The sequence below is a fragment of the Abramis brama genome (genome assembly GCF_963993115.1).
Source record: "Abramis brama genome assembly, chromosome: 1".
In the NCBI taxonomy this organism is placed as follows: domain Eukaryota; kingdom Metazoa; phylum Chordata; class Actinopteri; order Cypriniformes; family Leuciscidae; genus Abramis; species Abramis brama.
In genome coordinates this window covers 51,398,755-51,424,902 of record NC_139963.1, presented here as the reverse complement: position 1 = coordinate 51,424,902, position 26,148 = coordinate 51,398,755, and the positions used below count along the sequence as shown (strand labels likewise).

The 26,148-nt window shown below is 37.5% G+C and overlaps 2 protein-coding genes across 3 annotated transcripts in view; both read right to left on the bottom strand.

Moving 5' to 3' along the window:
- LOC311087048 (GTPase IMAP family member 8-like) overlaps positions 1-25,883 on the bottom strand; it is a 44,022-nt gene extending 18,139 nt beyond the window's left edge. Inside the window, exons 1-6 of one of the 2 annotated variants that reach the window (XM_084120299.1) lie at positions 25,602-25,883; positions 24,008-24,046; positions 23,878-23,916; positions 14,433-15,161; positions 13,506-13,532; positions 12,774-13,388 (exon numbers count right to left, since the gene is read on the bottom strand). In XM_084120299.1, the coding sequence (XP_083976425.1) occupies positions 12,774-13,388; positions 13,506-13,532; positions 14,433-15,161; positions 23,878-23,916; positions 24,008-24,026 (1,429 nt within the window). In that variant the 5' untranslated portion in view covers positions 24,027-24,046; positions 25,602-25,883. Of the gene's footprint in view, positions 1-12,773; positions 13,389-13,505; positions 13,533-14,432; positions 15,162-23,877; positions 23,917-24,007; positions 24,047-24,362; positions 24,453-25,601 lie in introns of those variants that run through there. The other variant, XM_084120298.1, reaches the window with a different exon arrangement.
- The window catches only part of LOC311081559 (DNA-directed RNA polymerases I, II, and III subunit RPABC2-like), a gene marked incomplete at its 5' end in the record, with an annotated part of 120,047 nt that overhangs the window by 31,435 nt on the left and 62,464 nt on the right, over positions 1-26,148 (bottom strand). The window lies entirely within an intron of this gene.

The following is a 26,148-nucleotide window of genomic DNA, read 5'->3' as shown; positions in this document are numbered from 1 at the left end:
CAGGTCAGGGTCCCCTGCAGGAGTAGCCCTGGCCCGAATCCAGGCACAATTCGTCAACTGAATTATGCAAGTTCCCACCTTCTGAAGAGTAAAACACAATAGGAGAACTGTTACTTAAAACAGGTTTTTAACTCGCTACCTGACTACTCAAGGGGACCGCTCCGAGTGCATGGCACTGGAGAAGTCTCAGAGAAGGTAAGAGCTATGCAAAAAGGATGACCCCTTGCATTGCTCAGGAACCAGACGATCAAATTGTACCCCCCTCAGAAGCCGCACCGTGACGTGCCCATGAGAACAACGTCACCCAGAAAGGTGGAGCGGAAACCGCACCCCACAATTCTAGTGCAGGAGGGAAGTGACAAATGGCCGAACATCTCAGGGGTTCTTATTTCTAAGGACGCCAACGAACCGGTTCTACTTCGGATCACAAGCAGGCCTCCAGTATGGAGGGGGCTCACGCAGTATCCATAGCTCTTTCAGAGGTAGATACTGAACCACCACAACCAAGCTGCCGTTTAGGGCTCAGTGCGGGTGCCATCGATGCCCATCTCTGAGTGACTCAGAGGAAGTCAGAAGGCTCTCGAGGAATAAGTCTAGTTGGGCCGGAACGGGGCAACTGAAGATTGTTCCACTCTGACATAGCAGGCTGACGTGCAAGAAAGCTCACCGGGGAACGCCCTTATCGTGAACCCTGGCATCAGTCCTTTCCGATACAACCACTATTCCCAGTGAGTAGCGAAAAGATAAATGCCCGATTCCGATTCCGAAAAGATAGCGGAATACCCAATGCAGCACGGATGACCCAGTGCAGCCCCGAGAATCCTCCCTACTGACACCTAGGGGGATGGGGTTTCCACTCTTTTATGGCGCTTGCTGTCATGAGGCCCTGAGGTGGCATGATTGAGCAGGCCAGAGTTCTACTATGGAGAAGCGTACCCAGCTTCAGCCCCATCAGAGGTAGTGGCAGGTTTGATTATGAATATTTGGATCAGTTCATATAATTAACTTAATGTCGTAAATTAATATTACAATCAATTAACCTGTTTGTCCCGTGAACACTCAGGATAGAACCTGTTTGTCCCGTGAACACGTAGGCACTCATGTTATGCCTAACATCTATGTTGAGGACAAAAAATTAACATTGTGACAGAGATAAAATATCTAGGTGTCCATTTGGACCAAACTCTAAGTTTTAAAAAACATATTAAAAGAATGTACAACTCTATTAAATATAATATCTCCATCTTTAGACACATTAGGAACAGTTTGACAACTGAAGCGTCTTTCATGTATTTTAATGCTATGATCTCACCACACATCACCTACTGTTTGTCCTGTTGGTCTCGAGGCCAACGAGACCACACTCAAACCGCTCAGATCGGTCTATAATCAGGCCTTAAAGGTGCTTGACAGAAAAGCCCCTCGTTATCATCACTGTAATATTCTCAGTAAATATAAAATATTAAATTTTGATTCTCTAATTCTATATACAAATTTAAGAACTGTTTTCAAAATTGTTAATAATATTGCTCCACCCTCAATGAAAAAAGTCATAAAACTTTACTCTGAACAAACGAACCGAACATCCCGCTCCACTGCTCACAGAAATTGTGCTATCCCGAAAAGATCCTCCGCCTTTGCACAGACAGCCTTCTCATATAAAACCATTAAACAATGGAATCAACTCCCAGATAGTCTGAAATTATCTGTGGATCTGAATAATTTCTCTCGAAACTTAAAGAATTACATCCTTGATAACCAGCTGTGTCAGCATCAGCTCATTTAAAGTCTACAAATGTAATATTGAAGTAAATGTTTTTGATTATGTTGTATATAATTTAGGATGTTATGGTTTTTTGATTCGTTTTTTATTTAATGTTTTAATATTGTGCACCTGCCCAGGGACTGCAGATGGAAAATAGCTTTTGCTAACTCTGGTACAAAACATCTTTTCGAAAGATTAATGCATTTTGTACATTGTCCCTGACAAATAAACTAATAAAATAAAATAAATAAATAATTGTTTATTAACTCAAAGAAATGTACATTTCCGGGGCATGGGAAATGTCTTTCTTAATTTACAGTACTACTAAGAACAGTAACCAAGATCTAAATGATTAGTGACTCCAGTCATGAGCTTGAGACACGGACAACTTTACGTGTGACATGAACAAGATTTTATTAAGTCTAAACACTTAAACTACTCTAACATACACACACATACATGCATACAGTTTACCAAGGGAAAGAGAGCTGAAGCAGAATACAGGAAAGCAAGAATTTTGTTTGAAATTCAGCAGATCAACAGCCTTGAGCAAACCATCAGTTTAGTTCTAACACGCCCTTCTTTAAAGGGGTAAGGATACTTAATGTTTCAAATAATGAGACTAAGTTTGATACTTGCATGTCTCGCCCATTTGAATTAAACTGTCCTGATGCAATATGTTGAGGCTCCAGTTGATCTTTGCTGAATGTGGTCTTGATGAGAGAGAACCAGTGGTTTCCAGAGTATCTTTGGTGAATGGAAAGACAAGGCTGCAGCCTGGCACAAGCTTGGTGGGTCCTTAGAAACTTCTAGTTCAGCATCTTCTTCACGTCAGCATTCCAGTATAGGAGTAAGAGAGAGCTAGCTAAAAGCTGATCTTGGGTTTTAAAAGTGTGAAGAAGTAACACCTTCTGGAGGTGCAAGAGCCAATGAGAGGATTTTCCTTTGGAGGGAAATTCTTTTATGACCATTGTCTTTGAACATGTAATCTGATTGGATGTTTAATACAAGAATCTTTATGCTCATAATACTAATGTTCTATGCACAACAATACTAATGCACAAAGTTAGCAAAATGTAATGTAGATTTACAAATCGGAGACGAAGATTGGATTGTTTTAGAGACCAAACATGCCACACATTTTGGTTAACCATAATATGCAAAGTTTGAAACATTAACCCAATAGAGTTTACAAGAATACAAAAGCCACACCAAATAAAAGAAAATCATGAGATGGGAAAATTAGATACATGTTTACACATTTCTCAAGTGGTTACAGTGCTATGTATAAGTTTAGACACCCATGCTAAAGTTGACTAAAAAGAGGAATAAAAAAATAATCTTTTGGAAATTGAACTTAATGCCTTAATTAAAAAAAAATTAGGAAAAGTCCAACCTTTAAGGACACCAATTTTCTTTGTGAATGAATAATGTATCGTAAATAAATAAATGTTCTTCCTTAAAATACAGGGTGCATAAATCTGGACCACCCCTATGTTAAATTCCCATAGAGGCAGGCAGATTTTTATTTTTAAAGGCCAGTTACTTCATGGATCCAGGATACTATGCATCCTGATAAAGTTCCCTTGGCCTTTGGAATTAAAATAGCCACACATCATCACATAGCCTTCACCATACCTAGAGATTGGCATGGTTTTATTTCAGTTAGCCTAATAGCTGGTTTGATTTGCATTGAGAGATGATCTTATGGAAAGTACTCCATGCCAATCTCTAGGTGTGATGAAGGCTTTGTTCAACAAAAGAATGTATCTCTATGTTTCTATCTTTGTCAATATTCGTCCTTGGTATTGTTTTAATCCCCTCTGCACGACGAAGGAGATTTTTGATAAGAGATTGTGATAAACGTTATGGTTCTATGTGTTTTAATTCCCCGAGTATAATATCACATTTTGCCTCCTCGTGATTCCACCCGAGGGTCGGGCCGCATTAACACACAAAGAGAATCTTCCCGCTCGAAATTCTCGGCAGATGATTTGCCCTCCCTGCAAAAAGGGGCGGGGACGGGATTCCCTCAAAAGACGGAACTTTCCTGTTTCTCTTTCTCTTCCTCTCCGGTCAAACTTCGGGAAACACCAACTTCGGCTTCGGCCACCGTCTCCGGACGCACACCTCCGCGTCACTCCCGACCTTTCTTTTCTTTTCTTTACTAAGTTTTATTTTCATATTCGAGTCTCCCTCCACAAGGGAGATGAACTCTGAATCATTTCTTTGGTAACTTTCAAACCTTCAAAACTTTGCGCGAGTCTGCTCGCACCGGAAGACACGAAAGAACGCACAGCTCCTTTCCTCATACAAAGAGAACCATATGCAAGTATTGATTATTGATTTGATTCGATTGATGTGATTTCTTGTTGTCTCTCTCAAAGGTTACATTGTCTGTGATTTTTGCCATAGCCTACTGCGATCTCTGATCGCACATTTTGCTTTCACTTTCTCCCTCTCTCTCATCGTCTGATCTCTGTAATTCTCTCATCCTCTGTCAGTTCGTGTTTGTAATGTTTGTAATTTTGTTTGTTTCGGGTGTATACAGTATATATATATATTTTTTTTTTTGCTGAGTGATAGCGTGAGTACTCTCATATGGAATAGACTAATTAAACTAGCAAATCACCTCATAGTATATTTTAGAGAAAAAAAATCCATCCAATACGAGAAGGCAAAAGGACAACTCCATCCAATCACAATTCCCTCAATCAACTTGCAAGGCGCAATCCGACGTCACAGTTAAGTGTATACGAGAAAAGAGCATGGATAAGCTTGACTCAGGTGCAAAATGTCAAAGAAGCGTGCGTGTACATTTAACGAGGATCTTCAAAAAGAGTTCAAATTTCTCAAAAGAGAGTCACTATCAGAGGCAAGTAAATTAAGATGCGACATTTGCGGGGCTCGCTTTTCCATTGCTCATGGAGGCCGAGCCGACATTACGCAGCATATGCACACGAAAAAGCACATGGATGCTGCTAAAAGTAAGTGTGCTACTCCAAGTGTCAGCGAATTTTTTGTGAAGCAAAGTTGCGAATCTGATAAAGTGCATGCAAGTGAAGGACTTTTTGCATATCATTCTGTTATTCATGGCCATAGTTTTCGGTCAGCTGACTGCACTGCAAAATTGATTAAGAAATTGTATGATCCGAAATGTTCTTCTGCTCGCACTAAATCTGAGGCTATAATATGCAACGTTCTTGGTCCTTTGTCAGAGGAAGAAGTTCAGCATGATTTGGACAAGTGCTCCTTTGTCACGTTAACTGTGGATGCATCCAACCACAAATACATTAAATAGTTCCCTGTGCTTGTGCGATACTTTAAGCCACTAGAGGGTGTAAAGGTCAAGATAATTGAATTTTCATCTCTGCCAGGTGAGACATCGGATTTGCAAACTGCCTACATTTCCCATGTCATTGAAAAACATGGCCTTGCACAGAAAATAGTTGCACTTTGTGCTGATAACACTAACACAAACTTTGGCGGTATTAAAAGAGCTAGTAAAAGCAATATCTGGAGAAAGCTGCAAACGCAGCTAGGAAGGGATATTCTGGGTGTTGGCTGTAATGCACACATCATCCACAATACCCTGCAAACAGCAGTTACCGATTGATTTGGAGTGTTTTGCTGTGAAGGTATACAAATACTTTCTTATCTATACAGTGCGCGTAAAGGAGCTCAAGGAGTTTTGTGACTTTGTACAGCTGGACTATCAGAAATTACTGCAGCATGGTAGCACACGTTTCCTCTCTCTTGGTCCAGCTCTTGAACGAATTCTGCACCTTTTTGATGGTCTACGTGCATACTTTCTTTCTCAAGAAATGTGCCCAAAGTTTCTAAGAGACACATTCAGCAACCCTTGCACAAAACTTTGGCTTGGATTTGCACTTAAGCAAACTGCAGCTTTCCATCGTGCACTGGAGACAGTAGAGCAAGACAATATATCTGCCACAGAAGTGGCTTTGCACATTTATGATCTGAGAAATGTCATGCAGGCCAGGCTGGAGGAATCATTTATTCCCTCTGACATCAAAACACAGTTAGACACCCAGTTGTTGAAGCTGGTGACATAAAATCTGATGATTTTTATTGTGCAGTGAGAAGCTTTTACTCAGCATCAGTGGATTACCTTGATAATTGGAGCTGGTCACTGGAGAATACAAAAGAACTAGAGTTGGTCCTACTGAGAAGTGTTCCAGAATGGAGAGACATTCAGAGCAGCCTCAGCAACTTCTACTCAAGAATACCTGCTCTCACATCGGTTGACGAAACCATGCTCTTTGATGAGTGGGCCTGTGCTAAAAACATTTTCACTTGTCACATCACTGAGTGGAACAAAAACAAGGTGGCTGTTTCTGATAGACGGACAGACGTGTTTAGTGAGATGGGTAGCAAGTCACTCAACTTTGGAGTCTTATCTTTGGCTGTGGAGTTTGTTTTATGCCTGCCTGGTACATCTGCACCTGTGGAGCGTGTTCTCGTTAATGAATGCATCATGGATGGATGAAAAATATCGACTGAGTGTAACAACAATGAAAGCAATGCTTTTTGTACGAATTAATTTCGGAGTGGACTGCTCCGCATTTTATGATAAACTCTTGAAAGACAAGCGCAAGCTGGCAAAAATTGGTTCCAGTGAAAAACTCAATAAATCATCAACCTCTAAATCTCTGTTAATTCCAATAAGAACTTATGTAGACGTCTGTGAGACAACGGGTCTTTCCAGTCCCGCTGTCTGGCAAAACTGGGTTTGCACAAAAAAAAAAAAAAAAAAAAAAAAAATGATGGCAATACTCGCAGTGATGTTAGATGTAAAGTGCTGTTTATTTACACAGCAAAAACTCCAGTGTTAAATTAACTAGTGGTCGACCGATATTGGCTTTTTGATGGCCGATGCCGATATCTTGGAGAGCAGGGTGGCCGATGGCCGATATAAAGCTGATATTTTTATATATATTTATTTTAATCAATATTTAATAAATTATAAATAAATTATAAAACACATTTTTAAAATAAACATGCTTTTATACTTTAGATGGCAACTTCTTAAATTTGCAATCCTATTACATTACAGTATTTTTCACAAAGTAATTGTTTAGAAATATATGAATATCTGAATAAAAAGTAACGTTATGTAAACACTGTAACAGGGCTCTCAGTAATTGGTAATTTCGTGCTGGTAATCATATTTTTTCAAATAAAGACAAGGTAACGCTAATTTTACATACAGCACAGTGAAAACGATATGAATATGACACAGTTGGCAACTGGTTATATATCAGCATATTTTAAAATGAAGGATTTTTGATCGCGTCTCCTGTGAAGCTGATCTTCTGTTCGCATTTAATCACGGACCGACCGTCACTCGCAGGCAGTAATGCACACTTCACAAGATATCATAGTTGGATTCAATTAAATCTGCAAGGTTTGTGAAATTAAATGTTTATTAGATATTCAGAGATATGTTTAAATGACGTAGATGCGCATTTGCTGAATGTTGACGGCAAATGAGAAAGTATTTTAGCCTGATTGTTTGCCTTTTCTGTTACAAATAATATAAAAGCAAACGCTTTACTTACTTCGCATAAGTTACCATTTACTTACTTTGTTTACCAGTTCTGTCTAACAAAGTATTAGATATGACTGACAGAGATCGTAAATTAATGAAGACGGAGAATGTGAGTGAGCGCTGTTTGATCTGACATCATCTGAGGAGCTGCCGTTGCCGTTCTCTTCAGGCGCTGGTGTTCTCAGCGCCGCCTGTCAAAATAAAAGTCCGGAGCACTGTCAAAATAAAAGTCCCGCTTTCAACTCATCGGCCAATCAGAAAAACTTATCGGACGATGCCGATATTTCAAAAATGCCAAATATCGGCCGATATATCGGCCTATCGGCTTAACCTCTCCTGGGAGGTTATTTGACTCCACACTCAAGAGTGTTAAATTAGCACTGAAACCGTGTTGAAGTTAATGAGATAATTAAGTGATTAATTGACTGATGATGGGGCATTATTGAAGACACCTGATGTTAACAAGCAGAATCACTGAAGGAGAAAATCACTATTTTACATCTCCATTATGGTGATCAGTGTTTGCTTTAGTTGGGCTCTTGACCCTTACATTATACATTTTAGATTTAGTTTCTAACTTCCCGACCTAAAAATGTTGTGGGCGGGGCTAAGTTCAGCTGGCATCCAGGCTAAATTAAAAGTATAGTTTACCCAAAAATTTAAATTTGCTGCGTATTTACTCACCCTCAGACCATCCGAGATGTAGGTGACTTTTTCTTCAGTTAAACAATAAAGAAGTTTTTAGCTAAAACCGTGGTCTTTGCGGATTCATATAATGCAAATCAATGTCTACCTTCACTTTGAGTTAGGGATGTCCCGATCCGATCACGTGATCGGAAATCGGGCCCGATCACGTGTTTTCAGACTCGATCGGAATCGGACGTTACCTCCCGATCAGGACTCGGATATATATGTATATATATATTCTCATTATTTTTTAACACATCTATAGTTATGCGGTGGCACAGAGTTACGCCGGTTTCACACTGCACGCGTTAGCAGAGCGTAAGCAGCGCAGGAGCAGTGCCTATGGCAGGAGCAGGACACGCACGTTTTGCTTTCACACTGGCAGCGTTTGTCACGCGCGGCTGAACCGCGGGTTGTGTACAGACAGAGTACTCTATAATGGATAAGTTGGCATTGCTTTATTTCGTTTTCAAATACATTTAAGAGAAAAGACTTGTCAAGAAGCTTATTTTATTAATAATTTCATTTATATAACTTTTGGTTCATCTTTGTTTTTATTGTTCTGGCAACAAGTTTGTTTTTGGACATTTGTTTTCTTTTTAAATTGCTGTTGGTCATTTGATTGACTGTTTAAAACACAATAGATATCATCAATGCACTTTTTGGATAAAACTGCGGTGTATTTTGGCCATGATCAATGCATTGTCACTTTAATTCAGCGTAAGCGGCGCAGCAAAAATAGACTCGGCGCCGAAACTATCGCGGCACTGCTGCTCTTGTCTGCTACGCACTGCCGCGCCACCTCTGCGTGCGGTGTGAATGCTCTAATCTGTTAACATGGGCGGCGAAAAAAATACGCGCTGCACGCTCTGCTAACGCGTGCAGTGTGAAACAAGGACATTACTGGCTTTGCAAACACTGTGGCACTTTTATTTTTTATTTGTTTACATGCCTGCCGGGTATTTTAAGTTGAGGTGCTATTTGTTTATATATTAGACTTTTTTTATATTTACTGTTGCACTAAAGTCCAAAAGTGAAGAATTTATGTTATTTATTACTTGATTGTTCAAGCTACCTCACAGAAGTGCTCTGTTTGTTAACAGAGTTGTTGAATGTTAAAATAAGGTGAATTAAATAAAAAATAAGGAACATCCTGGATCTGTTTTTTCGCTCTTCTTTATTCTTTTTTTATGTATTATAGAAGTATCGGATCGGGACTCGGTATCGGTAGATACTCAAAATCAAATGACTTGGACTCGGACTCGAGGGCAAAAAAACCTGATCGGGACATCCCTACTTTGAGTGTCAGAAAAACCTATACCGGCAAAACAAAATTAATACCCTTGGCTCCTTACGATACATTGGAGTCTTATGAAGCGAAAAGATCGGTTTGTGCAAGAAACTGAACATAATTTACAACATTATTACTTGTAATCCACAGCTTGGGCAAACGGTCCTGAGCACGTTCACAAGAGCAAGCTTCCTGTCACGTATGACTTATACCGAAGCTCAGACTTTGGAAATTTGTGAAGTGACAATCTTTCCAACGGAGATTGCGCATATATAGGATGCGGCATCAAGTATAAGCACAAGTAAGTGTTTTTGACAAACAATATAACACACGCTTCCTCCCTCTCTGCTGTAAACAAACTCAGAGTCAGATCCTGCGCATACAGTACGTCGTAATGTGACAGGAAGTGAACTCGCTAGGGATGTGTGTGAGGCTCGCTATGTGTGCTGAGGCTGTGGATTACAGGTAATAATTCTGTAAATAATGTTCAGTTTCTTGCACAGACCAATTGTTTCACTTTATAAGACCCCAATGTATCATCAGGAGTCACACATATTAATTTTATTTTGTCTACATATGTTTTTTTGACTCTCAAAGTGATGGCAGCCATTGACTTGTGTTATATGAATCAGCAAGGGCAACGGTTTCAGCTAAAAACCTTCTTTACTGTTCTTCTAAAGAAAAAAAAGTCACCTACATCTCGGATGGTCTGGGGGTGAGTAAATCAACAGCAAATTTTCATTTTTGGGTGAACTATACCTTTAATTTCTAGTTCAAGAGCACGGAGAGATTCGCGACTCCTGGTGACACAGTCTGAGAGTTCAAACTAAGGAGAGAGCAGAGAGGCAATTAATTTGTATATTTGAGAGCTCACGTCCAGTTTTCTGCAATTTCATGAATGCCCTCCCGACATTTGTCATTAAAATACACCATAGAAACCTGCGGGTATGATTAAAATTATGCGTAATACCTGCAATCCCGTGCTGACATTCAGGCTTCGTAACTGAAACTCGCTGCCGGAGATGAGAGTGCGCGCAGCTGGTATCTGTGTATAAATACTGCAGAAAATTTGTATTGGAACCATGTCAGATATTTCAGTAGCCTATCGATGTATCAATATATTTTTTTTTGAAAACACCACCATGTTGTTTGTTTCTCCAAAACTTCCATAAATTATTCTGAGCTCCTTCAGTGATCAGCTATCATCATCAGTAGGGGTGGGGGAAAAATTTATTCTTAGATGCATCGCAATGCGGACGATTCTGAATTGATTCACAAAAATCCATTTTTTCAAAAAAAAAAAAAATAAATGTTGTTTTTTTCTTTCTAATAACGTAATACTTACGGAACGAAAAAGGCGTAACTCTGAAGCGCGGAAGTGCAGTGCTCGGACAGTCTGTGGCCCTGTCCCAAATGGCACACTTCATATGCACTTTCGGTCTTGTGGACTTACAATGGATGCCACGTGCGCGTGTCCGTTAAGTCCGTGAGACCATAGGGTGTCCCATTTGTTATTTTAGGCCTCAGAAGGGAGCTCGCGAGCAAAAATTTGCGGTCGATATGTGCCCTCGATGTGCACTTTCGCACTGATGCGGACTCTGCAGCAGACTTCTTCCCGACAGTCAAAGCGGCATTACGTCACGAAAGTGTGGACTCGTAGGAAGACCACGAGTGCTTAAAGTGCCATTTGGGACAGGGCCTGTGGCGTGCGCAAAACAGAGACGCATGATGGCTGAGCGTGAAATTCAAACGGCACCCTCTTCGTTAAAAGCTAAGATATGGAAAATTGGCATAATTTCATTGTGGCCTATTTTGTATTTTTGTATGAGAGTTGCTTTCTGTATTGTTTAGTTTTCACTTCAATCTGTTTATGCTGTAAACAGATCTGTTGTACGTACGTTATACATAGGTTTTTTGTAACCTACTGCCCTCCACAGTGTGTATCAGTGCAATGCCAATCTCAAAAAGTTCAATTTTGACTGTGCTCTCTACAGATGTTCATTTACTTTTTTTGTATAAGCTGTTTTTGATTGTGGTATACAGCAACAATTTCAATTCATAATTTCAATTCATAACTCTTTATTATATATTTGTGTATAAGCTTTGTATGTTACTTATTATTCAGAATATGCGTAAGTCCACAAGCAATATTATTGTATATGAGCTGCTAGTACATAATTCTACATTTTTGTATGAATTTTGTGATTTTGCTACAGGAAAATTTTTATTATTTTTTTTGTCTGAAGGATTATATTGCTCATTGCACATAACAGGAGGATGTTGGATAGAAGTGTATTATTTTATATTTATATTTTATATACAACATTTGTAATGTATTTATTTACGCTGCTAGTACAGGCATGTTGGTTCTTTGCAATGTTGGGAAATATGCTGGCAAATGTAACCTTAGGCTACAGTTGACTTGCCAAATCACTTCCATTTGTTTTATTAATAAAATATATTGGAAGTAAATTCTTTATGGGTCATTATAAATACTTTGCTTTAAAAGTACCAAGTTGTCACACACAAAAAAAGATGCATCGTTAATCGTTTTAGCATCGTAGCCCACTGAGTCGTAATCGAATCGAATCGTGAGGTGCCTATGATCACCTCACGATTCGATTCGTGATTCGATTGGGGAATAAACACAACGCGTTTCAAATCGTCGGACATCGAACATCGAGCTATAGCCTCCGAAGATGTCTAAGTTACTAATCCATCAACAAGAACGCTGTGCTTTTTAGCTCACACCAACGAGTGAAAGCTTGTCCGAGTGATATACAATATAAGCAATATACTTACAAGTTCAACAGCATGTGAGGACGTGTTGGGGGAAGTGAGGTAGCCTATGCCGTAAAGCAGTCGAATTTTGTAGTTCTTTTTGTGCGCGGGTGTTACTACCCGAACCCCGAAGTTTAAAAGTGCGATTAAAAACTATACAAACCCCGTCAGGCTATGGCAGACATGTTATTCAACCTATTGTAAGTCGATGTACCATCACAAGAGTCTTGGAAATATATTATGAAGGTTGAAAAGTTACCTAGTGCTGCTTTAATTGAAATTTTAGGCATTCTCAGTAACGAATTGTGATTTCCAAAGTAACGAAGTAGATTATTTAGCTTAATTTGTACTTAAGTACAAGTAAAATTACAAATTTAAAAATATACTCAAAAAAGTACAAGTACCCGAAAAAACGACTTAATGACAGTAACGAGAGTAGTAATTCGTTACTTCCACCTCTGATAGGAACAACACTTTTAGACCATTTTACCATTAAACTAGCAAAAGTGTATTTGGCCACGCCCTAAATGCACTTGCGCTGGGCGCTTTAGACCATGCGCTTAGTTCGTTAAAATATTGCCCTTAGTGTCCACATAAATTTCGTTAATCTTTGAGTGCAGTAAACAATTTTTTATAGTACATGTAACTATTAGGTTTTACAGTGCACTTTTATTTACCTGGTGTTGATTGAGTTTTCATCATAGATCTTCTCAGTTCCTCTATTTCAGCTGTGAGTTTGTTTCTCTCCAGTTCTACTCGAGCCTGAAGGTACATGAAGGTGGTGTAGAAACTTCCCTTGTTCTCTTGTACCATGTTCTCCACATCCTGAAGTAGAGCTGGAACCTGTGAGCTGTTTTCCAGAACAAAATGATGACCTCCAAATGTCTGAAGAAACGTATCAATAGCTGAAGTTTGACATATATTAATTTTACTAATCCTCCTCTTCTCTTGGATTATGAGAAACATGAAGTGGTTTTTGATTCTTGAGCTGAATATCCTCTGGATCTCCTCCATTTCTGCTTTGTCTCCATCAGTCAGTGGACCAACAGGAACAATGAGGAGAAAAACATGAACTCCAGGATCACAGAGAGACACACAGTTGAGAGTCTGACGCATCACTTCCTCCTCTGACACTTCCTCCACTTCCTGATTGACAGCTGGAAGCTCCACCAGACTGATCACACGATTTTTCATTTTTCCTCTTATATATTTAGATACAGTGGCCTTCAGTGTTTCATCACTTCCACACAGCACCAAGTTCAGCTTCTGTTGTCTGGTGACACTTACACCTCCTTCAACAACAACAACAAAGTATTTTAATTGCTCTTTTTGAGATTGACGTTTTATTATTCAGATTTATTATATGTAGGATCAAATGGAAACTTCATATACTCAGTTTATAAACGTACCCGTAGGCTGATTTTGCTTTGCACCCCCTGTAAAAAAAAAAAAAAAAAAAAATTTCATCGTCTTAAACTCATGGTACATACAACTTGAGATGATAAACACTTCAGTACCAATGTCATGATTCAGTACATAATAAGGCATCATAAATGAAACCTTGTTTAACTGTTGTCTAATATCTGTTGACATGCGTCTCATAGGAGATCTCTGCCCACACTAAATAATTAAATGACTATTTATATGACATGCTTTTTCCATTATTTAAACCATGGAAAATTATAAGTATAGGATCCCTACATTTTACTGTATATATTATCAAGTGTAAAAACAAACAAACATGTTGTTATACTTATCCATTAAAGGAGAACTCCGGTCAATTTTAACATTGAGCTAATTTTTTTGTCAATTTGCAGTGCTGTCAATGAATGTCCTGTTTTCGGTTGAAGTCCAAAGTAGTCGATTGCCGAGTTCACGCGCATAGGTTTAGTTACCTATGATCACGCGCGTGAACTCGGCAGTCGACTACTTTGTACTTCAACCGAAAACAGGAAGAAAATACTGGTATTTGCGCTGGCTTAAATAACATAATTTTTATCCATTTCTTTCACATCTACTGCAGTCAGATTCACTCGTGTTCACTCTGAAGGAATCACTCACATGACCTGTGCACTTGTAATGACACATCAAGGATGTTAAGAGGCTAAAAGCAGGTTTAAAACTTGCCCCATTGAAGTCAACAGTGTGCAAATTTTAAAAATAGGATAACACGGTGTAGGCAACACCGATTTTTGTCGTTGTTCTCTGTATTGACAGCACTCCAAATTGACAAAAAAATGAGCTCAATGTTAAAATATCATGTATTATCTGTCCCTGATCTTCAATAACCTGGTGTCAGAAAATAGGTTATGAATACGTTGTAAAAAAAAACTTACAAAAGGGTCTTATTAATGATAAATTATGGACAAAACTTTTCTTTTTCTTTTTCTCTCTATGGGTGTCTTGGTGTTGTTCATCATCCTTTGAATCAGAATCTTCCACTTCCTCCTCTGTTCTGAGTGAAGCAAAAGATCTGCTCGGATCTTCATCCTCCAGTGTTTCTTCTGCATTATCAGATAGTTCACATGTGAGAAAATGTTCATTGTTTTCTCTGAGTATCTTCTCTAACTGTTGAGATATTTCAGAGAGACATTCCTCTGTTTCATGTTCAAGCTGCAGATGTCCTCCTCCACAGTCGGCATTTAACTGTTCAATGAATTCATTAGCTTGCACAGATGCATCTTTAGTGTTGTGCGTCTCTTCATCAGTTGTGATCACAATGGTGTGTTTAATCGCCTCTTCACTGAATTCTCTCAGGATACTTTGCACTCTTCTTATGTCCTCCTCAGTGAAGTCATTGTGTTGCAGTACAAGTATGAAGACATGAGGTCCTGGATCAGACAGAGACACACACTCTCTCACTGTCTGTTTGATCTGATGATCTGAGATGTTTGTCTGGAGCAGCTGAGGACTGTTGATGACCATCACACGTCTGTCCTTCAGTCTTCCTCTGACTCTCTTTACAACATCTGGAGGAGCTTCACTGTCAAACGCTGCTCTTCCCAACAGGAAGTTTCCCACTCGACTGTTTTCTGACACACTCTTCCCCAGCAGAACAATCCTCACTGCAAAGAGTGAAACCATACATTATGCTTAATTCTCACATTGCACACTCCTAACACTGCACATTCCATAAAGAGAAATCTTATCAAACATTGAACAGTGTTCAGACAGTTTCAATGCTATCATACCTGATGCTTTCATGACAAAACAAGCATAAACATAATGTCTCATTTAGCAACAATCACTGGCAGAGCTAGGGGGTGGCCACACAGCAAAAAGTCCAGTGTTAAATTAACTCTCCTGGGAGTTTATATGGCTCCAGAGTCAGTGTTAAAATATGAGTGTTAAATTAACACTCAAGAGTGTTAAAGTTAATGAGCTCATTAAATGATTAATTGAGTGATAATTGACCAATATTGAAGACACCTGATGTTAACAAGCAGGAGAAAATCTAATTTTTTAAGACACCGTTATGGTGATCATTGTTTGCTTTAGTTGGACTCTTGACCCATAAAGCATTAACTTTAGATTTTGTTTGGCTGTTGTATCTGAGTTATAACTCTCAGATGAACAAAGAGAAAAGGTAATCAGGTGGTGTTGGTTATGATTTGATAATCATAATTCGATCTGAATATCAACTCTCATTTAGAGAGTCAGGTTTACCTTGTTGATTACAGCAGCCTGTGGTTCTACAGCAAATGATTTTTTATCATTACCAATATAGTCCAAAATATTTCTTAAAAATTGTTCTGATAAAAAGACTTAGAAACTTACTTTATTTAGACACATTGACATCAATAATCAGCCTGTGAATCTCAACAATGGTGACAATAATAAAGCATGTTGCAGTGCATTCTGGGTGCCACCAATCAAAACTCATTCATGGCTCCCATCATGCATTGCGGTATGAATAAATTATGATCTGAATTGTCGTACTAATTTCCTAATTGAATATTCTGTTTGTCACCATAGTTGAGATTCATACACTGATTCTTGATGTCTGTGTGTGCCTAAAAGAAAGATTTTGTTTTATCAGAACAACTTTTAAGAAATCCTTTAGACTAGTTAGAAAAAAAGATCTTATGCTATAGTATTACAGTGATGCTGTAATCAACAATATACATTTAAGTCAGAGATTAGACTCTAAATGAGATCAGTGATTCAGGTGAAACTATGATTATGTCAAAACATAACCAACAAAACCTGATCAACTTTCTCTTTGTTCAGCTGGCAATTATAACTCAAATACAACAGCCAAAGATAATCTAATGTTTACAGTTTATGGGTCAAGAGCCCAACTAAAGCAAACACTGATCTCCATAACGGTGTCTTAAAAAATTAGATTTTCTCCTTCAGTGATTCTGCTTGTTAACATCAGGTGTCTTCAATAATGCTCAATCTTTTGGATGAGTTTGCACCTGTGCGGGAACGGGTTGTTACATTTAGGAAACCATGTTCATGATATACCCCAGAGTTGCGCTTAATGAAAGCTGCTGGAAGGCAATTAGAACGGCAGTACAAGAAATCTGACCTGACGGTACATAGGCTTTGCTATATTCAACAACAGTCTGAGTACCACTCTGCTCTGAACATTGCACGTAAAAATTACTATTCTAACATCATTGGAAATGCTGCAACTAATTCTAAAGCTCTATTTAAGACTGTTGACAATCTTCTTAAACCATCTAAGGCCATCGTTCACTCTTCTGCTGACCAATGTAATTTGTTTCTACATTATTTCACTGGTAAGATTGATGATATATATAGCTCCCTAACCGCCATCACCACAGTTGAGTTAGTTGGTACACTGCCTTTACATCCCCCGACCACTACTTTTTCGAACTTTGATATGGTTGGAGTTGATTTTATTACAAGTACAGTTAAGTCCATGAATTCAACCACCAGTATTTTAGATCCGGTTCCTTGCTCGGTTATTAAGAACTGCCTTGCATCAATTTGCCCTCATATGCTTTCTATTCTGAACTTATCATTGAGTTCTGGAATCGTTCCTCCACAATTGAAAATAGCTGCCATTACACCAGTCCCTAAGAAGCCTGGTTGTGATGTCTCTGATCTGTCTAACTATAGGCCTATATCAAATCTTCCATTCTTGGCCAAAGTTCTGGAGCGTGCTGTGGCTATATTCAGCTAAATCATCACCTAGCACAAAATAGTCTTTTTGAACCTTTTCAATCTGGGTTCAGAAAGGGGCATAGCACTGAGACTGCCTTAGTGAGGGTCGTAAACGACCTTCTTACCGCAGCAGATTCTGGTGTATGCAGTATTTTGGTCTTACTAGACCTCAGTGCTGCTTTTGACACTCTATGTCATTCTCTCTTGCTGGATAGGATGGAAAATTGGCTTGGTATTTCTGGAGTCGTACTCAGTTGGTTTCAGTCTTATTTAGCGCATCGTGCACAGTTCGTAAGCATGGGCATTTTTAAATCGGATACCGTGCCTGTACGACAGGGAGTTCCTCAAGGTTCAGTGCTAGGTCCAATTTTATTTAATATTTACATGCTTCCACTTGGGCAGATCATCAGTAAATATGACCTGGGGTATCACTGTTATGCGGACGATACGCAGATTTATATCACTACAAATCCGGATGCACACTGCTCATTAAATACTTTGCATAGCTGTCTAGCAGAGATTAGTTCATGGATGCAGAACAACTTCCTGAAGCTAAACGGCTCTAAAACAGAACTGATGCTGATTGGTACAGTGGTGGCTATTCGTAAGGCTGATCAGGTTAGTCTGATTGTTGACTCTAGCAGGGTAACCCCCTCTCCACAGGTGCGGAATCTCTGTGTAATTTTTGACCCACAATTGAGTTTTGAAGCACATATAAAACAGGTCTCTAAAACTGCTTTTTACCATCTGAGGAATATTGCTCGACTTAGACCATTTCTCTCCTTTGTTGACACAGAAAGACTCATACATGCCTTCATCACAACTAGGCTAGACTATTGTAATGCCCTGTTCTCTGGCCTTCCAGCAAAAGCATTAAACAGGCTACAGTATATACAGAACTCTGCTGCTCGTGTTCTCACTCGCACCTCTCCTCGTGAGCACATCACACCGGTCCTTTCACAGCTGCACTGGCTTCCCGTAAAGGCGAGAATTGATTTTAAAATTCTCATTCTAACATATAAGGCACTACATGGTATCGCTCCAGAGTACCTATGTGATCTTATTAGCCCTTATACTCCATCGCGTTCTCTCCGTTCTGCAAATTCCCTCTTATTACATCAGCCTTTGTGTAAGCTCAAGACCATGGGGGAAAGAGCTTTTTCCTGTAAAGCCCCCAAGCTATGGAATCTACTTCCTTCTACAATCAAAAGTGCGCCAACGTTGGGACAATTCAAAGGGTTGATTAAGACACATTTGTTCAAGGTTGCTTTTTCTTAATTGTTTTTATTGCTCTTGCTGCATTTGTTTATTTTACTGTATGCGCTTTGGGTCTGAGAAAAGCGCACTATAAATAAAATGTATTATTATTATTATTATTATTAATCATCACTCAATTAATCACTTAAGCGCGTTGATCTTATCAGTTGGCTATCTTCGGTAAGATGAGATGTTGTCGGGCCAAATGTCAGTAAAACTAACTTTTCTGTCATACGGCTGACAGCCGTTGTACTGTGCTTGGGGTACGCACATCACGCGCAAATGTGGCGTGCTGTAGCCGTAGTTGTAAGAATCAAATAGGCTATTAAAGCTGTCAAAACTGCATGCATGTATTTGTTATATATGCGTCACATGTGTCTGGATTAAAATAATCTGCTATTTGAGATCACAGTATAAGGCACAAACTGATATCCCAGCTAGAAATGTTTTGTTCTAAAAACGTTCTGAGAACATTACCATGAAGTTCTAATAATGTTTTCAGCGGGTAGTTTTATTTTGGTTCCCAGAATATTCTCCTAAAAGGTACACAGCAAAAACTCCAGTGCTAAAAGTTCATGAGATAATTAAGTGATTAATTGAGTGATGAGTGACCATTATTGAAGACACCTGATGTTAAAGGCAGGGTAGGTAGGAATGGTCTAAAAAACTTCTTTTTCAAATTTGTTTAAACTTTATGTACATATCAATACATAATTAAAATGTAAGTACTCTGAAAAAGAAAGTATAAAAATCGAGTGTCTGTAGACCTCTCACGACTGTTTTAAAGACAGTTCATTATTTCCATTCACTCCACCCCCTCCCTTCTGGGCTCCTTCCAAAGCCACGCCCCCAAAACACATGAACGCGCGACTCCAACCGCTGAGCTGAAGACGCATTATTTACCTGAGACAAGCAGAGAGGAAGGAGCACAGTGCATGTAGTGACATCATGTCAGAATCACATGTAATAAAAAAATCTAACACTAATTGCTTATGAATATAAACAAATAAGATGTATTTTAGTACTCACTATCAAGCTTGCATATTGATATTGGTAAATTTAAAATATATATTTTTTGATTCGCTAACCAGCTAGTTATATAAGCTAAAAACAGGTTGCATTGATACACTTTTTTACATTACCATCAGTTATATTGTGATGAAGATGAATTTCGTGTAAGATTCATAACATATATGGTGTTCTGCATGTAGGGGTGGGAGATATTGACAAAAATGAATATCTCGATATTTTTTTCCAATATCTAGATATCGATATTCAGGCGATATTTTTGCCATCCTTCAAAGAAATGTGAGCAAACTGGCAAAGAAGGTCCAGTTGGTCTTTTGACTTGCTGCATTTGACCTATATTATTCTAGGCTATAGAAAAAAACAATAAAGGAGCTAACTAAACATAATCTGTGGCAGCCCCTACTTTTTCCACTTAAAAAAAAAAAAAAAAAAAAAAAACTTAACTAGGCACTTCTTGCAACAGTGATTATTAAATCAAACAACAATATTGTTGATGATCAATTCAAAGTAAAAAAAAAATAACATTTTCAAAACGGTATAAATCCATTCATTTTTCCCCCAAAACGCTATAAATCCATCTTTTTTTTTTTTTTTTTTTTCTAAATTTATGGTTTGTCTTTTTAAAAAAGTTTTTGTCTTTTATTTTTCGTGTTTGCATTTATGAGGAAAAAACAATATTACTTGACAGTTCTCCATTATGGACGCGAGCGCTCTGAAAGCTGCACTAAGACTTTCAAACTTTAACAGAGACCTCAAAACAGAAAGCACAAAGCCTTTCTTTAAAACGAATTTCGTTTTGTATTAATTGTATCTTAATTTTAATATATTTTTTTTTCATTAATTCATTAATATTTTCATTCCTGGATTAAATACATAAAGTAAATATAGGCTATCAATCACAACATAAGGTGCTTGAACTGGAGATTATATCATCGTGAACCGAACCGTAGCCTCGCCTCACAGGCCTAAAAAATGTGGAATATATTTACAGAAATCTGGTTCTAAACAAAACCATCCAAAACAAAATAAAACTATGTAGCCTAAATGTGCATTTCTCCGGTGCATGCGTTCACTAGCCTACTGCGAAGATCGCGAGTCAAATATCGTCAACTTCATCTTTGCAGCCGACACAGAAATTAATAAACAATTAAAATGTCTTATTGCAATATTTTACACATTCATAATCATTACTTTTGCTGGTTCTTTGAGGCAGCTTTTTAGGTTTATGGCGTTTTGGAAAAGAGCTCTTCACGTACGTACAAACACCGTTTCACCAAGGCACAGCAGCCCTTCAGCACATAAGAACAAAAAGAGAAAAAGCACGGACTTACTAATTACGAAACTTTGATGTGGTTGAACAGCTGAAACAGTCACAAATTCCTCTGCAACTCAAACATTCTCAGTACGAGTTATGAAGGAAGAGAACAGCATTACAGTTTTCAGCGCGTCCTCCTTTGATTGCTGTGTTGTGACTGGAAAAGTGCATGCAGGAGCACATGCGCAAAATGTAGGTTTGTAAAATGTCCTTTTGTAAAATAAAAATAATTTTAGGGCGAAGCAGAGGAGGTCGTGCAAGAGGCCGTGGCGTGCAACTAGGGTCCGAGGAAGTAGAGGCTGAGGACGGGGTGGTCGCTGGAAAGCCACGATGATATTGACACGCGTTTTATTTCTTTGTTTATCCAAAGACTTTTTGTTCATTACCTTTTCTTGTACTGTCTTCTTTTTTTGCCTTGTTTGCCTTCACTAACTGCATGCCGGTAATGTGAATTTTGATTGCTCTTTCTCTGCCATTGTTTTGCTATTCCTAGGTTCCGTGCCTCTCGAATTCCTCAAATCAAACGTGCGCGCGCAAGTGGGCAGATCCCGTGGCAAAAGGGTGGTTGCCATGGTTGCGAGAGAGAGTGACAGTCGCCTAAGCCAATCCTTTGATTCGTCCCGAATCGAAATAATGAGCTGTGTTTAATACAGATTAAACGGTCTAGAGTCACTTGATTTTTATACTCTTTTTTTCAGAGTACTTACATTTTAATTATGTATCGATATATATACAAAGTTTTAACAAATTTGGATCTTTTATTTTTATATAGTCCTACCTACCCTGCCTTTAACAAGCAGAATCACTGAAGGAGAAAAAACACACTATTTTAACAGTGTTTGTTTTAGTTGGCCTCTTGACCCTTACATTTTTTACTTTAAATTTTGTTTGGCTGTTGTATCTGAGTTATAACTGCCAGATGAACAAAGAGAAAAGATGATCAGACGTTGTTGATTATGTTTTGACATAATCATCATTTGACCTGAATCACTGAACTCATTTAGAGCCTAATCACTGACTTAAATTTATACTGTTGATTACATCATCAAGTGATTTTACAACATAAGATCCATAATTTTCTATTTATTTCAAAGGATTTCCTAAAAGTTGTTTTGAGAAAAAAATTAAAAAAAACTGTTTAGCCACAAACAGACATCAAGAATGAGTGTATGAATCTCATCAATAGTGACAAACGAAATATTTAATTAGGAAAAGTAAATTACATAGACAATTCAGATCATAATTTATTCATAGCGCAATGCATGATGGGAGCCATGAATACGTTTTTATTGGTGGCACCCAGAATGCACTGCAACATGCTTTATTATTGTCACCATTGTTAAGATTCACAGGCTGAATCTTGGTGACTGTGTGTCTAAATAAGATATTTTGAACAGTACTTTTAAGAAATATTTTGGATTCTATAGAAAATGCTACAAATCATATGTTATAAAACCACCAGGCTGCTGCAATCAACACTCTTTAAACTTTAGTCATCTGTTGTAATTCGCTTTGGATAAAAGCATCTGCTAAATGACTAATTGTGAATTTAGTCTTTCATGTCAAATTATGATTACGTCAAAACATAACCAACACCACCTGATCACCTTTTCTCTTTGTTCATCTGACTGTTATAACTCAGATACAACAGCCAAACAAAATCTAAAGTTAATAGTTTAAGGGTCAAGAGTCCAACTAAAGCAAACACTGATCACAATAATGGCAACTTAAAACTTAACTTTTCTTCTTTGGTGATACTGCTTGTTAACATCAGGTGTCTTCAATAATACTTAATCATCACACAATTAATAACTTAATTATCTAATTAATTTTAACACTCTTCAGTGTTCATTTAACACTCATATTTTAACACTTTAACCCTTTGAGTGTGGATCAGATAAACTCCCAGGAGAGTTCATTTAACACTGGAGTTTTTGCTGTGTAGGATAACATTCTCTGAAAACATCCTCAAAATGTTACAGTTAAAACGTTATATCTTAGTTAGATACTTTTTTATATCTTAGTTAGAACATTTAACCTTATAGAATCATTATTTGGAATGAGAAAACATCCTCAAAACATTCTTTGAACATTACATTCAAATGTTTTCTTTAAAACATTAACCAAACTTGTAGGGAATGTTAGCCAACGTTCTGAGAACGTTCCCTGCTAGCTGGGATGTAATGTTTTAATGTCCAAATAAATGTGAGCACTGTGCATTTGTACTAGACGATAGGCATGGATCATTTTTAAATCCATAAAATAACTAATTTTACATTCTGGCAACAATACATTATGAAAAACATAACATTTTACATTATGTGCTGTTGACTTCCGCCTTGTTCACATTCTTGCACATGGGGATTCAAAAGAGAACTTTTGTTTTCCTTTTTAATTTAGGTATGATACAACTGTTGCAATTGTTTATTTTGACAACTAATATATAAAGTTTTTTTTTTTTTTGACTAACTCAGAATTGGTTGAAGAGTTCATTGACTATATAAAACACATTGAAGGTTGAATAATCGTTGGACTACAGTAGTTATCTGCATGTTATCTTATCCATGAAGATGCAACAATGTAGAACAAGCTATTGGAGATTTTGAGAACCAGAACCAAGCTAACTGAGCAAGCTGAACTTTAGCTATAGTGTGTGCCCTTTTATTACTATTTAATTCATTTTAATTTGAGGTGGTGGGTAATAATAAAAAAATATATAAAATTCACTCAGTATTCCATGATTCCTAATTCACTACTATCTCAATTACATTAAGCACAAATTAACTTTATTCAGTTGTGTAGGCACTAAAACAGTCCAACATTATAGTCAAATAATTTTTTATGATAAAATAATTAAGATTTCTGTGCCACCCCTATGAAAAAAATCCTGGCTCCGCTACTGGCAACAATTAACTTGCTGCTGTATAGCTTAACAGATCTATCAATAAAATATCACTAATAAATATGTCACAGTAACAGTCACAGCACTCAGGACTTAAAAAAATATTACTTTTCTATAGCTGTCAAATCATTTAATGACTTACAGTTTGGGCGTCCGAAATCTGTACTTCTAGTACTTCCCACTACAAAACAAAAGAAAACAAACTGTTTGTGAATCTAGGTAAAATGAGCTGCATGACTAAAATGATTCAGAATTGTTATTCCAAAACTCACGTTTCTTCTCTCCACTCATAGTCGAAATCCTTCGTATGTCTGGAAAAGACCAAAAAACAGCACGAAATAACCACTAATAAATGCTAACACAATAAAGTACAATTAGTTATGACAGAAAACGGCACAACAGACTACACGTTTTATGATTTTTACGTATTGAAGGCCTATATCTGTCTGTTAATATGCAAACCGTGTTTTGTTTTGGCCTTGCTTGCTATTAATAGCCTGCCTTTAGAATAGCTAAACTTAAGTCGCAGCGTTTAATGATTAGTGAGACGCTTAGTTGCCAAGATTATATTATGATGGGTCATTAAAGACAATTTTAACATGCTAACATACTTTATTCAAACCTTACCAGAACTATAAGCCATTTTGTCAAAGCGTTGGTGATATTTTCTAAGTCGAAACTTATTAACACACCATACCCGTCTATGGAACACACATGAATGCCAATGCGGCCCCTTGTGGAGGCTTTTAAAACACATCGACAGATTCTACAGCGTAGGCCTACTTAAAAATAACTAAATATTCGCTTATATATATATATATATATATATATATATATATATATATATATATATATATATATATATATTAGGGGTGGGAATCTTTTACCATCTCACGATTCGATTCGATTCCGATTCTTGAGGCCACGATTCGATTCAAAATCGATTTTCGATTCAAAAAGATTTTTGATTCAAAACAATTCGATTTTATTCATAATGATTTCTAATCAGGTTTCTGATCATGATCTACTCTCATCTGCTTTGCAATACAGAATGACAAACGGAGACATTAAAGTGTCTTTTTCACATTTATTAAGTTCAATTCTCAGGGAAGTGCCTTTTATCAAAAACATTGAAAAAATATTTTTACTTGGTACTTTTAAAGTATTTAAAGTATTTATGATGACCCATAACGAACTTACTTCCAATACTTCCTATATTAATTGTATTAATAAAACAAATGGAAGTGATTTGGCAAGTCAACTGTAAGGTTACATTTGCCAGCATATGTCCCAACATTGCTGAGAACCAACAGGAAAATAAATGTGTGCCTGTACTAGCAGCATACTTGTAGTAAATTAATACAAACTTCAGCATATTCTGAATCTCTAGCATTTAATAATAGACTTCTAACCAACATCCTCTTGTTATTTCCAATGAGCAATATAATCCTTCAGACAAAAAAAAACATTTTGCTGTAGCAAATTCACAAACAGTTTTCGTTCAAAAATATAGAATTATGTACCTGAAGCTATCATAACGTATAATGCTTGTGGACTTATGCATATTCTGAATAATTAGTAACATACAAAGTCGCTCTTGACTTATACACAACTAAATAATAAAGAGTTATGACTTGAAATGTTTGCTGTATACCACAATCAAAAATAGCAAAGAAAGTGAATGAACATTCTGCAGAGAGTAACTTACAGTCAAAATGTAACTTTTTGTGACTGGCATTGCACATATTGCATACAGATCAGATCAGTTTACACAGCATATTGATGTGAAAACTAAACAATACAGAAATTAGCTCTCATACAAAAAAATACTAAATAGATCACAATGAAATTGTCAATGTTCCATACGTTAGCTTTTAACGAAGACATTCTCTGGTGCCGTTCGGATTTGGCGCTCAGCCATCATGCGTCTGTTATGTGCGCGTCTCTGTTATGTGCACGCCACAGACTGTCCGCGCACTGCACGTCCGCTTCAGAGTTCCGCCTTTTGCGTTCCTTCAATGTTACGTTATTAGATTTTTTTTTTTTTTTTTTAGAAAATCGATTTTTGACATTTGTGAATCGATTCAGAATCGTCCACGTCCCGAATCGCGATTCATCTAAGAATCGATTTTTTTCCCCACCCCTAATATATATATTATGGTTTGTGGCTGTCTTGAGGCTTTCAGCTGATCTGCGGTCAAATAAACATGCAATTTAAATATGCCAAATTGTTATTGGCAGGTACCATCTAAGCAAAATGCACCAATGGTTTATTTATCGATTTTAAAATGATCTCAGCTTACAAATAGCTAATAAATGGCTAACGCACACTAACGCTACTACTGCACTTCAAACAAAATGTAACAGTTGGAATTCTTATAATTCAGACACCAAATCAGAGAGTCAATGAATT